Source organism: Muscardinus avellanarius (genome assembly GCF_963383645.1).
Source record: "Muscardinus avellanarius genome assembly, chromosome: 12".
Classification (NCBI taxonomy): domain Eukaryota; kingdom Metazoa; phylum Chordata; class Mammalia; order Rodentia; family Gliridae; genus Muscardinus; species Muscardinus avellanarius.
The window spans coordinates 12,605,204-12,621,625 of NC_137798.1; the positions used below are offsets into that span (position 1 = coordinate 12,605,204).

At 45.6% G+C, this 16,422-nt stretch overlaps 1 protein-coding gene across 2 annotated transcripts in view; it reads right to left on the reverse strand.

Annotated features, from left to right (window-relative positions):
* The window catches only part of PLA2G4E (phospholipase A2 group IVE), a gene marked incomplete at both ends in the record, with an annotated part of 69,101 nt that extends 53,537 nt beyond the window's left edge, over positions 1–15,564 (reverse strand). Inside the window, one exon of one of the 2 annotated variants that reach the window (XM_080708222.1) lies at positions 15,323–15,564. In XM_080708222.1, the coding sequence (XP_080564348.1) occupies positions 15,323–15,505 (183 nt within the window). The remainder of the gene's footprint in view (positions 1–15,322) is intronic. The other variant, XM_080708219.1, reaches the window with a different exon arrangement.
* Between the last annotated feature and the right edge of the window lie 858 nt (positions 15,565–16,422).

The following is a 16,422-nucleotide window of genomic DNA, read 5'->3' on the forward strand; positions in this document are numbered from 1 at the left end:
ATAGCTGAGGCTGCCCACGAACCGCGATCCTCCTGTCTCAGCCTCCCAGATGCTGGGATGACGAGTCTGCACCACCACGCCCAGCTAAAAGCCACGGTATTTAAAGCCAGGTAGTCCAGAAGCAAATCCATATGCATATAGAAAATTTGCAAATGAAAATAATGGCATTCCAAGTAAACAGAGGAAAGATGTATTACGTGATATATTATGTCGCAAAACATAATTTTTTAACTTTGCCATTTGGGGGAAAATAAGCTGTACTTGTATCTCCCTTCTTATATTAAAAAATTCCATATGTAGCCTAGCTGGTTATTGTTTTATCATTATTAGTGAGGAAGTACTGTAAAAAACTGAGATGCAAGAAAGGAGCATAAGTGGGTAATCCTGACTATATCCATACTAAGTTTCTCTATGTCAAGACAACCATACACAGTACTAAAGAGGATCTGTCAAATTTATAATGAAAGGTTAATACTTCTAATAAATAAAAATATCTTTCAAATAAATACTAAGAAGGAAACAACTCAGTAGAAAAACTGAAGAAAAAAAAAATGAAAACAGCTAGTGGTAGTAATAGATGTATCAGCAGTTCACAGACTTTGCTGACTATTGGAGTCACCTGGACATCTTAAAAAGAATAAAAAAGTATCGATGCCTGGCTGCCAGATAGATGTAACTGCTGGGATGTGTGCACTGGTTGTTGTTTTGTTGTTGCTGTTGTTTTGTTTTGTCTGTGGTACTGGGGGTTGAACCCAGGGGCATCCTACCTCTGAGCTATACCTCTAACCCCTTTTAACTTTTTATTTTGAAACAAAATCTCGCTAGGTTGCTGAGGGTTTTGCTAAGTTGTTCAGGCTATCCTCAAATCTGCAATCCTCCTGTCTCAGTCTCTCAATATAGGTGGCATACACCTGTACTGGGATTACAGGTGTGTGCCACTAGGCCTGACAGCATTGATTTTTTTTTTTTGATTGGTTGGTTGTTTGGTTATGTTTTGGTTTTCAGTACTGGGGATGGAACCCAGGGGTATTGTACCTCCGCACTACATGCCCAGCCCTATTTTATAGTCTTTTTAGTTTTTAGAACAGAGTCTCACTGAGTTGGGAAGGGCCCTGCTAAGTAGATGAGGCTGTCCTTGAACCGTGATCCTCTGGTCTCTGCCTCCCAATGCTGGGATTACAAGTGTGCACCACCACACCTGGCCTTTTATTCTTTTATTTTGAAACAGGGTCTCACTGAGTTGCCAAGGGTCTCACTAAGTAGCTAAGGCTGTCTGTGAACTGTGATCCTCTGATCTCAGCCTCCCAAATGCTGGGATTACAAGTGTGCATCACTATGCCTGGCAGCATTATGGTTTTTAAAAGCTCTGCTTGTGGTTTTAATGTTCAACAAAGTCCGGGGATGAGTGGATTGTACACTAAGCCTATAAAATGACTATAAATGAGTGGATTGTACACTAAGCCTATAAAATAATTATAAATAATTTAAAAGTGTAAATGAGCTGGACATGGCGGCGCACGCTTGTAATCCCCACGCTTGGGAGGCTGAGACAGAAGGATCGTGCAGGTTCAAAGCCAGCCTCAGCTACTTAGTGAGACCCTGTTTCCAAATAAAATATAAAATAAGTCTGAAAGTGTAGCCTGCAGGTTGAATGCCCCTGGGTTCCACCCTAGTACCACACACAAAAAAAGTGTAAATGAAAATAAAGATGTCATTTTTCTTTTTCTTTTTTTTTTTTTTTTTTTGCAGGTCTGGGGATGTAACCCAGGGGCATTCGACCTCTGAGCTACACCCCCTGCCCTATTTTTTATTCTTTATTTTGAAACAGGGTCTCACTGACTGCAGAGGGCCTCACTAAGTACCTGAGGCTGTCCACGGACCGCGATCCTCCTGTCTCAGCTTCCCGCATGCTGGGATTGCAAGCGCGCGCCCCCATGCCGGCTTCATTTTTCTTTTATCAGAAGATAATGGGAAGATGAAAAGTTGACTCCGTGGAGATCAGTTAGGGAGAGTCCGCGAAGCATTATTGCCAGGATGCAGATGAGGCAAGCCTTTTGGAGGGCAATTTGGCAATCTTTTTATTGTGGGTGCGGTACTGGGGATGGAACCCGGGACATTCTACCTCCGAGCTCCACCCCAGCCCTATTTTTTATTCTTTACTTTGAAACAGGGTCTCGCTGAGTTGCAGAGGGCCTCACTAAGTAGCTGAGGCTGTCTGTGAACCGCAATTCTCCGGTCTCATACTCCCGAATGCTGGGATTACAAGCGTGCACCACCACACCCGGCTAGCTATCTTATTAATATGTAAGACTCGCACAGCCTTTCAGACCCAGCAATTCTATTTCTAGGAATTAATTGTACATAAACTCTTGCACAAATACTCAAAGACATTCCATTTGGCACTATCTTTTGGAACTGTTTGAGAGTTTTTGCTTGTCAGTCTGGCTCAGGCCTTGGCTTAGATGTTGCTGGTGAGCTGGGCACGGTGGCGCACGCTTATCATCCCAGTACCTGGGGAGTGGGGTGAGACAGGAGGATTGCAGGATTTCGGCCAGACTCAGCTACTTAGTGAGGCTCTTCGCAACTTAGTGAGACCCTGTTTCAAAATAAAGAATAAAAAATCGAGCTGGACGTAGTGGCGCACACTTATAATCCCAGCACTTGGGAGGCGGAGACAGGAGGATGGGGTTCAAGGACAATCTCAGCTACTTAGTGAGGACCTTTGCAACTCAGTGCTCAGTGAGACCATGTTTCAAAATAAAGACTAAAAAATAGGGCTAGGTGTGTATCTTGGAGGTAAATGCCCCTGGGTTTCATCCCCAGCACCACACACACACACACACACACACACACACACACACACCAAAAAAATTGGGCTGAGGGCATAGATCGAGGGTAGAATAGCCCTGGGTCTAATCTCCAGCAGCAGCACACACACACACACACACACACACACACACACACACACACGTTGCTGGTGAATGGAGGCGGCAGAATCCCCCTCCCCAGGGTACCTTGGACCTCGCTGAAGCAGCTGGATAGCACCCTCCCAGTGGAATCCAGTTGCATCAGTAAAGTTACACTGGAGCAGAGAAGGCTCCTGGGGGAAAAGAGGTTGGGATTCCGATGCTCCCCTTGGGGGATTCCAGTTGTTGCCATGGAAAAGATAAGAGACCCCAAGAGACTCGCTGGGGTCAGAGGATAGGGTCAAGAGGATGCCCTGAGAAGAAACTTGACATAGGGCAAAGGCAGGTGTCCTGGAGTCAACATTATGGCTTAGTTTATTGGAAGTAAGGCAGCAAGTGATGCTGAAACCCCTTCACACTATTCCTTTTGCTGCCGTGGGTCTATCTGTGCGTGTGTCGTGGGGTGGGGGCTGGCTCCCTGGAAGACCGAGAACTGTATCATTATCAGGAGACACTTTGTGTCCTGGTCTGTTTTCTGTTACAACTGAGACTGGGGATTTATAAAGAGGAGCTTAAGTTCTCTAGGATGGCAAGTTTAAGATTGGTGGCTGCATCTGGTGAGGCTTTTTGACCAATCCGTCCCACAAGAGTGAAAACTAGCCATTCCCTTGAGAACTGCTCTAATCCCCTTCAGCCACCTCCTAAAGGCCCCTGCACCTCTCAGAACTGTCACATGGGAGACCCAATCCTAACATGGGTTTGGGAGGAATAAACGTATTCAAGCCATAGCATTTGGTAACCAAGCCACTTTGCTCCGGGTCTCGGTACCTCCATCCCAGGGGCATTCTACCTCCAAGATACACTCCTAATTTTGATTCTTTATTTTGAAACAGGGTCTCACTGAGTTGCAAAGGGCCCCACTAAGTAGCTGAGGCTGTCCGTGAACCGCAATCCTCCTGTCTCAGCCTCCCAAATGCTGGGATTACAAGTGTGAGCCACCACGCCTGGCTTTCTTATTAATCATGGCAGAGCAGGTGCACTGGGCAAACCAGCAGGGATGCTTTTGTGGCGGAGTCTTCTGGAGCCTACAGACACCTAGGACACCTAGGAGTTCTCTGGGCTATTTGGAGGGATATCTTGAATTCTCTGCCAACTTTTCCAGGAGGAAAGAGGAATCATTATAACGTAGGTAATGACATGTTTTCTGGGCTTTTGGGTAATAATCACAGCATCAGAAATTGAAAACCTATGTGATATTATGGTATATTATGTAACCACTTAAAAATTATTATTAAAGGTAGAAGAAAATAACTATTGATGGTTAGTAGAAAGGATATGGGTAGACTTCCGGGAAGATGGCGACAGAGAAAAGCAGGGCTTAAGAGCCCCGCTAACAACCAATCTCCATTACCACAAAATCAGCGCCTTTCATAGCCAGAAAACACCATCACCAGAGAAACAAAAAAATCACCAGGTTCCAGAGAGAAAGAGGACTGAGAACAGAGCTCAGAGCCACAGAGGAGATACACCGGCCTCACGCCCAAGGACTCGGCAGCAGCGCCATACTGCTGGCGGCAGCGGCAAATTCACCGGACAGCTACAGCAAGCCGAGGTGAGCTGCTGCGGAACAGCCAGGCGGGCTCTTTCGGCGCAGAGAGCACCTAAAGCTCCCAGTGGCTGAGCTCAGCACACATTTCAGAGACTCAGAGTGGAACTCAAAACCAAGAAGAAATACACCAGCCTCACGGCCGAGGGCGTAGCAGCGGCGCCATATTGCCACCGGCGGCAGCAGCAGTGAATTCACCGAGGCCAGTACAGCTACATCTGCGTATTCAAGAACAGTGAGTCAAATTGCAGGCCACAGAGGAGAAATCCCAGTACTGTACTCCCTGGGACTTGACCCAGTGGGGGAGTGGCAGTGGCAGAGATATCACACCATAGGAGAATGTGCAACCTGGCACCCCCCATAGTTTAAAGCAGCCTCTATCGACGCCCTGGGTCAGAGACTCTGTGATACAACCCAGTAAAGGAGTAGTGGGGTCAGAGATACTACAGACTCGAGATCCAGAGCACCTTAAGTAAAGTCATAGTGACCCAAGGGAAGAACCCAGAGAAGGCACAAACTTCCGAAATCATGGGAAAGAGGAATAACACTGGAGCAATGAATGCCCACAATCCCACAACATCAGAACCCGATAAAACAGAAAATCAGAGATTTCTAGAAGATCAAATCAGGAAAATAACTGTAGAAATAATAGAGGTGCTTCGAAAAGAATTCAGAGAGAGCCAAAAAGAGATAAAGGATGCAATTAATGAAGTAAAGGCCTCAATTCAAAACACAAACAACCGATTAGACCACATGGAGAACAGAATCTCGCTCTTAGAAGATGATCATTCCAAAAATGAACGCATAGTTTCTAATCTAGAAAAAAATATCCGACAGCAGGAATCTGACATTGAAGAAATATGGGCCCATTTTAAAAGAGCTAACCTAAGAATAATTGGAATAGAGGAGGGAAAAGAAAGTGAAACCAAAGGGATCAACAATCTCTTCAAGGAAGTAATAGCAGAAAATTTTCCAAACATAGAGCAAGAGGTTGATACACAGGTCCAGAAAACTTACAGAACTCCCTTTAGACAGGATCAGAGAAGAGGATCCCCACGCCACACAATTGTCAAGATGACCAATGTGGAAGCCAAGCAGAGAATCTTAAAGGCAACAAAAACAAAGGGCCAAGTGACATTCAGAGGCAAACCAATTAGAATCACTCCAGACTTCCCAAACCAAGTTATGAGAGCCAGAAGGGCTTGGAGTAACACATTCCAAACTCTGAAAGAAAACAACTTCCAGCCAAACATTTCCTACCCAGCAAAACTTTCTATCAAATTAGATGGAAAAATAATAAGCTTCCATGACAAACAGAAACTGAAGGAATTTATGTCTTCAAAACCAGCGCTAGAGAAAATACTCAAAGAGATTAACCACAAAGAAGAAATAGGTAACACACACCAGAACCAGAGAAACAAGATTTTCCATCCAACAGACAACTAAGATTGGTTATCTGTGGAGATTCATTATTTATGTTAGTCTTTTACCTATCTCTAAATTGTATTGTTTGCCTTTATTGTTGTTAATTTTTAGGATGTCTAGTTGCAATATTAATATACCTTCAGATATAGCATTTTGAAATATTTTACCCCATTCTATTAGTAACTGTTAACTCTGTTTACATTGTCTTTGGATATACAATATTTTTTTTTATTTTTTTAGGGAGTTTGTATACTCTTCTGTTGCCTGTGCCATTGAAATCATATCCAAGAAATCACTGCCAATTTCAATGTTGTGAGGTTTTATGACCCAGATTTTCTTCTAAAAGTTTATAGTCTTAAGATTTATATTTAGGTCTTTTATCTATTTTGAGTTAATATTTGTATATGGGATTAGATAAGGGTCCAATTTTATTCATTTCCATGTAATTATTATTTTTCAACAATATTTAGTTAAAAGATTATTATTTCCACCACCAAATGTTTGTGGAAACCTTGTCAAAAATAACTTGACAATATAGGGAAGAATTTAGCTCAAGGCTTTTATTTAACTCCAATGGTTTATATATCTGCCTTTAGAACAGTACTACACTGTTTCAATTATTGTAGCTTTATATGGTTTGAAATCAGAAAATATATATCTTCTAGCTTTGTTCTTTTTCAAGATCGTTTTGTGTATCTAGAGTCCATATTCCATATTAGGATAGATTTTTTTCTGAAAAATAAATATATAAATATATGATAGTTTCACCTAAAAAAATAGAAAAAAAATATATTCTCTGGTAAGAAAGAAAGCAAAAAGAAATATTGAAATGTTATCTTTAAGTCATTAAAAGCTTGGTATCAGACAAATGAAACTGTTATGTGAGTTTATCATTTTTAATTTTGGATAAATTGCTATAATACTAGATGTCAACCACTAAGCCAAGCATGGGAAGGAGGGATGGGGAGAGAATGGGGTGGGGATCAGGTGGGGGCTGACTGGGCGATGTGTGCATGTATGTCTACAAAAGTTTGTATCCCACTATGATGTATGAATACAGTGCACCAATAAAAAAAAGAAAGGATATGTTTTATAATTATAAATTTAATTATATATATAAACATGTATGTAAACCAAGTTTGATTTCTATGAATATATGAGCATAGAAAAAAGACTGGAAGGAAATTCATAATAAAGGGTTCAAAGTGGTTATCTGTGGATGATGAGATTATTAGGAAGGTTTCTTTTTGTTTTTTTTTCTTTTTTTATTATTATTATTATTTGTGTGTGTGTGTGTGTGTGTGTGTGTGTGTGTGTGTGTGTATGGGAATATTGGGGGTAGAACCCAGGTACATTCTACTCCTGAGAATATTCAGCCCTTTTTATTTTTTGCTTTAAAACAGAGTCTTACTAGGTTGCCAAGAGTTTCACCATGTTGCTGAGGATGCACTTGAACCTTAAATCTGTGATTCCATCTCATCCTCCCAAGGATTAGATAGGCGTGCACCACCACACCCAGCGAGAATGCTTGCTTTCTTCGTTGGATGTTTTAAATTCCCTAGCCTACCCTGAAAATATATTACCTATTATTTATGGGCAGAAAAACAAATATTCTTAAAAGCAAACGATTATATATTAAATACAGCAAAAAGTATATATTTAAAGACATGAAAAAGAAAACTTACATTTTCTTCATGCCTACCATTTATATATGTCAAATGTATGTAAAAAGTAGGTTGCCAGCAGGGCACAGTGGTGATGACTCTAATTCCTCAGCAACCTAGTAAAATCTTATCTCAAAAGAAAGTCTCAAAGGGCTGGTGCAGTGGTGTAGTGCTTTCATAGCAGGTGCAAGGCCCTGGGTTCAATCTGCAGGAACACACACACACACACACACACACACACACACTCATTCCTGTCCTCTGAGAGTAGCAGGAGCCTTCATTTGTTGAATGGGGGCAGGCAGGTCCACCCAGGAAAGGAATTCTTCCTCAGATGCTGGGAGGCCCTCTCTTCCTCCTACCAAGCCGCTGGCCCATGTGCACCATCCAGATCCTCCTTTATCTCTGACTGAAATATTCACCCAGTGGGTAAGGCTGGGACAGAGCCTCAGCTCCACAAAATCTTGGCTGAAGCAGACACCGCAGCCCGGGATGGCAGGGTCTTGAAATTATCCAGTCTGGAAGCTAACTTTAGGTGTGGGAAGGGCCGCCAAGCATGTAAAATAATTCACCTGATATGTGTAATGGCAGAAATAAGGCCTCTTTGGGTAGGTAGGTGGGTGTTAGTGTGAGACCTTGATCACTTGAGAAGCAATAGTGTCTGTCTCCGGAGTCAAGCCTGGGAGATCCAGAGGAGAGTCCATCCTGAGCAAGGAGGCTGCCCTAGAATCCAGATGATGTGTCCCAGCTCTGAGATTCTGTTACTCTCCATCCTGAAATGCCCCAGATCTAGGGAACAACAAGCTAATCCCTTCAGCTGCTTGAAGCACCTGTGGGAGAGGCCATCTGAAGCCAGGTCAAACTTTGTTGCCTAATATGGGACTTCTGAAATGTTGGGTATTTTTCCAGGCAGTGAGGAGAGAGCAGGACAGGGCCAGTCTGGACAGGAGGGGAAGATAGGTGGGGAAGACCAGCCCTTGGTCCCCAGTAAGCCAAGCGCTATCGGCGGCCATCCACTCTACCTTTCTTGGAATCACTGATGAAAACATGGGATGTTTTGGCCTGCGTGGATGGCACCTGCTGGCTGACACACCCTCACAAATAGCATAAAAGATACCTAGGGAGCACCGGCGGTGTGCGAGCTCTGGACGCTAAAAATACACAGGCCAAAGAGGCCACCAACAAAAGCAGACGCAGACAACAACAAATACACAGATGCAGAGAGACAAGACCCGTGCCGACAAAATTAGAGGAAATAGTAGATGTGCAGTCAGAGGCACCTTAATCTTGGCTCTGGTTCTTTCTAGATGGGTAATATTAGACAATTCTCTGAGACTTAGTTTTTCCCATCTGTAGCATAGAGTCAATAATACATATTTCACAAGATTGTCATAAAGTTGCATACACGCGTGCGCACACACACACACACACACATACACAAACACACATTTAATTGCATAATTGGCATGCAGAATTTGCTCCATAATAAACCTCAATAAAATGTAGCTATTGTTGTTTTTACTATTTTTTTATAGGTCAAATAAATGGGAAATAACTGAGCGTTAGTGAGTTTAAAAGGCAAAAAACCAAGCTGGGCATGGTGGAGCATGCTCCTAATCCCAGCATTTGGGAGGCTGAGACCGGAGGATCGCAGTTCGTTGACAGCCTCAGCTACTTAGCGAGGCCCTCTGCAACCCAGTGAGACCCTGTTTCAAAAATTAAAAAAAGAATAAGAAAGGGCTGGGGGTGTAGCTCAAAGGTAGAATGCCCCTGGGTTCCACCCCCAGTACCACCAAAAACTAAAAATAAATTAAAAATAAAAAATAAAAGGCAAAGAACCTAACAGTCAGTGTGGGCAGAGAAGTCAGGGAAAACTGGTTCATTGACCATAAAGACACCTGAATGCCTCCTAAGTGCTAGAAACTGCTACAGGTTCTGGGTGTCAAAATTAATGTGGTGCCTGCTCTTATAAAGCTTTCAGTGAAGTAGATTCGATAGACAACGGACAAATAAATACAATTTATCATCAACGACTGTGATAAATCCTCCAAAGGAGAAGAGAGCACAGAGCCAGGAAAACTAATAGCCGATTCCGCTGAGAGCAGCAGCCTTTAAGCTCACAGCCTAGAGGAAGATCAGAAGTCCGCTGCGTCTGCCGGCTGAGCCTCCCAGGCTGAGGGAGCAGCCCACGGAAGACGGAGAGGTGGAAAGGCTGCCATGTTCAGCGGGTAAGGAGAGGTGAGGTGAGAAGCGTCTGGGAAGGTGGGTCCACGTGGCCCTGAAGTGGGTCACACGTGGGTCACGTGTGGCCTTTGAGAACCATGGTAAGATGCTAGTATTTTATCTTAAGGGACGATGCCGTGGAAGGGAATTAAGCAGAGAATGTGAATCTGATCCCCGTCTGCTGCGTGGGACAGGACTGGAGATAGGAAGAGGGATTGTAGTAGGTCAGGTGGGAAATAAATGCTTGCTTTGGCCAAGGCTAGTGGCGAGCTGGAGAGAAGGGATGAGGTGGGAGAGTTTTTCGGGGGGAAGGCCCTCTGAGTATGGGGGTGGATGAGACAGAGGATGTCCACTGGGCTTCAGTGACCTGGTGGATGGAGGCGTAACACCAGGCGTGATCCCAAGGGCAACTCCACCAAAAACTAAGGCTGGCATGGGGGCTGAGTCAGGAGCTGGGTCCTAGGATGGGGGCCGGGCTCGGAGGGGCAGCGGGAGGACAGAGGGGAGCCCTCCAGAAGGGGAAGCAGCAGATTCCCGAAACGTGGGCAATGATCTTGCCTCACACCAGTAGGCGGCACAGAGTAGGGCGAGCCTGCTAGGAGAGAAGGGTGTGCGCACAGGTCGGGGTGTGAACGGGGGAGGGTGGGAGCTGGGCGAGGCCGCTGGAGCCAGCTGGGGGCGTCGGCCTTGATGTCGAGATAGTGGGAAGCCGAGACACATGAATCAGCAGCCACGGAGCCTGTGCTTCCTAAATAAACTTACTGACCACCTACTCTGCGCTCTGAAAGATAATAGTACCGATGTATACAGAAGTCCCTGGCTCCTCCCATTCCATTGGCTCTTCCTTCTTACCCCCTCCCCATCCCTTTTTTTGTAGTACTAGGGAATGAATCCAGGAATATCACATCGGAGCTACCCCCACCCCATTCCTTTTGTATATGTGTATGGGGTGGGGGGGGAAATTGAACCCAGGGGCAGTCTACCTCTGAGCTACACCCCCAGCCCTGTTACTTCCTTATTTATTTATTTATTTATTTATTTATTTATTTATTTATTTATATTTTGAAACAGGATATCACTAGGTTGCTGAGAGTATCCCTAAATTGCTTAGGCTGGCCTTGAACCTGCCATCCTCCTGTCTCAGCCTCCCAAGTACTGGGATTACAAGCGTGCGCCACCAGGCCCGGCTTTTGAATTTTTTTGAAACAGTGTCTTGCTAAGTTGCTGAGCTGAGGGTACATATATATTTCATTTTTTCTTTTTTTTTTTTTTTTTGTATGTAGGGGGATGGGGGTGCTGGGATTGAACCTAGGGACATTCTACCTCCAAGCTACACCCCCAGCCCTATTTGATTTTTTTATTTTATTTGGAAACAGGTCTTTCTAGATTGCTGAGAGCCTCACTAAATTGCTGAGGCTGGCCTCAACCTGTGATCCTCCTCCCAGCCTCCCAAGTACTGGAATTATAGGTATGCATCACTAGCTCATATTCCATTTTTATAATGTGCTTTCGTTGGTGCATGATGGCCTCACATCAGAGTTAAATCATGCTAACAGTGACACACATGCACACAGCCCTTGGTGCCCACCCCCCGCGTCCCTACTTCTCCCCTTTCCAATACAGAGTACTGGGAGTGACACTGGTGAATTCTCATACTCCTTTTTTTTAATAGCAGAGCTAGTCCCATATTTATTTATGGGCTGCCTCCCCATTTGTATGTAGGTCTCCTGAGAGCGGGAGCTCGTCTGACCTGCTGAGTGCCGTCTCCCACTCCTAGAACAACACTGCGCACACAGTGGGAGCTCAACAAATATTTGTCTGACGAATGAAAAAAAGCTTCAAGCGTGCTTCCTGGTCTTCCTGAGGGAATGTGGCAAGATACAGAAGGAGTTACCTAAGATCACGGGGCAAGAAACGGTAACTCCAGGGAGCGAGGCGCAGCTGACCTGGTGAGCTAGCACCTGCTGGAGTGGACCCCGATGAGATGTGCTGCCAGTAAAGGGAAGACCTAGGCCTCCTCCCGGGCTGGACCAGGGGCGCCTCCAAGCCCAGAGCAGAGGGCTGATGACAGCTATTGGAAGACCAGCGAGTCATTGCCTCGAAGCCGCCACTCGAGTCACTGAGGACCCCCAGCCAGCGAATGTGCGTGCCCCATTCCACGGCGCCTCCACGCTCTCCCACCTGCAGAGCCGCAGTGGCTTTCAGTCTTATTTAGACATTTCACAAAAGACCTAGGGAATGGACAACCCAGCAGAACCCTGAGAAATTCATGGAAATTCACAAAAATAAAGCACCTATAAAAATTTTGGGCAACTCAGCATAAGCCCTAATAAATGACAGCACAAAACACATACACAGTGGGATATTATTCAGCCATTGAAATGACAATTATAGTATTTAGGGTGCAAACTAGAAAATATCTATTAATTGATCTGTCTTTTTCTTTTTTCTTTTTTCCAGTACTGGGGATTGAACCCAGGGCCTTATACATTCTTACATCCTCATTTAAAATATCTATAATTTTAGCCGGGTGTGGTGGCGCATGCTTGCAATCCCTGCGCTTGGGAGGCTGAGACAGGAGGATTGTGCAGGTTCGAAGCCAGCCTCAGCTACTTAGTGAGGCTCTCAGCAACTTAGTGAGACCCTGTTTCCAAATAAAATAGAAAATAGGTCTGGGAGTATAGCCTGAAGGTAGAAAGCCTCTGAGTTCCACCCCCAGTACCACCAAAATATATATTTTTTTAATGAAAAAAAACCTGGGAATACATATGTATAACTATTATAAGCAGAGCTATATAAACATTAGCTGAGGAAAAAAGATTGAAAGAAAATAGTTATTGCATTGGGCTAATGGGATTATAGTGATTTGCCCTTTACTTTTTCCAGTTTTAGAAATTACTTTTACATATAGTGAAACTATTACAGACTAGAATAGTGTTTATTACTAAAAATAACTTCAGATGTCATATAGCGTAGTTTGACAATAACTAATGGGATATTTCAAAATACCTAGTAGAGGGTTTTGCTGGCATAAAGAAAGGAAATATGGCTGAAGTCACAGGTACATTAAATATCTGATATGATCATTATATACAGATAGTGAAATGTCACTCTATACCCCATAAGTATGTATAATTATCATGTATCAATTAAAAATAAAAACATTTTAAAAGAAATTACTAAAATTAAATTTAAATACAAATTTAATATCAAATATTTGTGAATATTCAGTAATAATATTAATATAATTATCCAGGTATGATGATGTATGCATATAATCCCAATATTGGGAGGCTGAATGAAACAAGAGGATTGCAGATTTGAGGCCAGCCTCAGCAACCTAGCGACACCCTGTTTCAAAATACAAAATAACCCAGCCGTGGTGGTGCAGGCTTATAATCCCAGCATTTGGGAGGCTGAGACAAGAGCATCGCGGTTCATGGACAGCCTCAACTACCTAGTGGTACCCTTTGCAACTCAGTGAGACCCTGTTTCAAAATAAAGAATAAAAAATAGAGCTGGGGGTGTAGCTTAGAGGTAGAATGCCCCTGGGTTCCACCCCCAGTACTGCCAATAAATAAATAAATAATAAATAAATAAATAAAGTAAAAAGGGTCAGGGGTGTAGCTCGGAGGTAGGATGTGCCTGTGTTCAATCTCCAGTACAAAATTAATAATAATAATAATAATAATAATAATACAATTAAGTTAAAATTAAATGTCTTTCTGTGTTGACACCGCCTCATTCCTACGCCCCAACAGGCATAGAGACAGAGATACAAAGGGAAGAAGTAATCATTAGGGCAGCAGTCCACACTGCCCCAGCTCCATCAGCTCCGGGCACTTGCTCAGTGCCTTATCGACTGCTCACATCTTTGTTTCCTCATAGATGAAGAAACTGAAGAGGCTAATGAACTTGTCTGAAGTAACCAGGGTGACAAAGGCTGACTAGAGATCCGGCCCCATAAACCGGGCGTGGTGGCGCAGGCTTGTAATCCCGGCGCTTGGGAGGCAGAGACAGGAGGATCGTGCAGATTCAAAGCCAGCTGTGCTGGCTTAAGAGACCCGGTTTCCAAATAAAAATATAAAATAGGTCTGGGAGTGTAGCCCGGAGGTAGAAGGGCTTCCAGGAACCCCAGTACCACAAAAAAAAAAAAAGAAAGGAAGGAAGGAAGGAAGGAAGGAAGGAAGGAAGGAAGGAAGGAAGGAAGGAATCTGGCCCAAACGAGTCCCAAGCCTGTGCGCTGAGCCATTCTAACGAGCCAACACTTTCACAGAAACTAAACCCCTGCTCTGTCATTGCTGCAGAAACGCGGAGCCGCCGCCTCTAAGAGTGAGTCGGGGGGCTTAGGACGGGCCTGGGGCCCACTGCCACCTGGCTGGGATGAGACAGAGGCAGAGACTTCTGGGAAGGAAGCAGCGTGACCAAGAGAAAGAGAAGAAAGGCCTGAGCAGTGTCGGTGGCATTGCAGGAAGTCGTTCTTTGAGAAGGGTGGGGTGGTGTGGGTGGGAGAGGCTGAGGGGACACCAGGGCGCCTTGACTATTTGTCACCATGACTCTGAAGAGGAGCACCCGGCAGAGGCTCCACAGCTCTGTGCAGCCGGCCTGGTTAGGGGTGGGGCTGTGTTCCCATGAGGGTGGCCGGTGCGCAGCCCCTCTGTTACCATGGATGCGGGGATGCGGGGATGCGGTGTGAAGGGGACCTTTGGGAGCTGGGAAAGGAGAGCCAATGGGCCCACAACAGCAGAGGGCAGAGGGGTCCCAGGAGACCGGAGAGCGCGCCATTGCTCCCTGAGAATGGGGCCCAGGCCAGGAGAAGGAAGTGGGGCCCCTCCCTGCAGAGCTCAGCCAGAGGGACACAGCACGTCAGCCCCTCCCGGGATCTCTGGGCACCTAGAGGAGGAAGAGCTGGGAGAGGCCGCTCTGGAGCAAGTGATGGCTATCTGAAGATGCTGGGTCCTTATCAGATGGGACACATCAAGGGTGTTCTCTTGAGTATCCAATAGGTGGGGTTCGTGGGGAAGGCCAGACCAGTGCATCCCCCCAGCCCCCTCTGAGCCGCCTGTGGCTGCACAGGACCCTGCTGAGCCGGGCATCTGCTGCCTTCACATGAATGATATTACTCCCCTGGTATCACATTAGCAGAAGAATCTGCCACCTTGATAGCCCATTGAGACCAACTGTGTGAGCTGGCCAAGTCCCTTCACCTCCCGAAGCCTCAGCCTCTTCACCTAATGCAGATGCCGATCCCTGCCTAGCAGAGGACCAGCCTCTTACAGTGCACTCAATGAGAGGTCCGCACTACTGCTGAGGTCTTCTGAGCACCGCAAGAGGTAAGGACATGACAGGTTGGTGATGGAGGAAGAGTAAAGGGACTCCTGGGAAGGAAAGGATTTAACCACAGCACAGCTCCTTAACTGTGCAGTGATATCATTCAGAGTCAGGGAAGTGGGGGTTGAGTTTAAGGGACCAGGAGCCCTCCCCCAGGAACACAGACATACCTGAGAGCCACACGGGGCCCCTGGAAATAAAGATTGGAGATGAGGCGCTTCCAGGTCCTGTGTACCTTCAAACCCTCTGTGATTTCTTCCAGATTCGCTGTCTTCTTTGTCTCCTTGGGGGCTCTGTGGGATAGATGCACTGGTTCCCAAGCCAGGATGGCCTTCCAAGGCCTGGAGATCCATCCCAGCCACGTCCACCTCTCGGGAGCTCAGGGGACCGGCTGTGTAGAACTGGGGCTAGTCCTTAACAGCAAAGCATCCTCACGGCGGGGTCTCTGCAGGGAATGCCAAGGGAGTTTTGTAAGAAAGTGAAAGCAATGTCACCGGCTTCTCCTGAAGACAAGCCAGATGAATTATTGAGGAGGTGAAGAGAGTCAGGGCTTAGCTAAAGGAGTCCCACATCTCAGAGAATATTTCAATAACCTGGACTTACTGCGGTAGAGAGGGAGTCCTTGTGCTGGGCTGAGGGTAACCAGGTAGCCAGAGCTGCCCCCACACAGGGATCAAGGGAAGCCTGCATTTTAGGGCTGAGATCCAAGCTCAGAGACAGCTCCTCGCTGCTCACAGGCTATTTTTAAAAGTGTGAAACTCAATATGTCTGCGGGAGGGAAGGGAGAGAGGGCTGGAGGTGAAGTGGCTGAGGCCCAGACTCGCTTTCCTGGGAAGGTGAAGCCTCTCACTTGGCTCCTGCTCTGCACACCCCCAGATCTCGATTTTGAGCCCCGAAAACAAATACCTGGCCTCGTGTTCAAAGTAATGATGGAGGCTGTAGCCCAGAGAGTTTGCTAATTTACGCTGTCTCTCAGTTCAGCCTCTCTGGTTTGATCAGTGCTGTGTCTGGCAGCTTACACAGCGCACAACGGCTGGGCATGGTAGCCCATGCCTGGCGACTGCAAGTTTGAAGTCAGCCTTGGCAGCTTAGTGAGACTCAGAGACTTAGTGAGACCTTGTTTTAAAATGAAAAATTAAAAAAAGGCTGGAAGTGTAGCAAATGCCCCTGAAATCAATCCCTAGTACTCAAGAAGAAGAAGAAGAAGAAGAAGAAGAAGAAGAGGAGGAGGAGGAGGAGGAGGAGGAGGAGGAGGAGGAGGAGGAGGAGA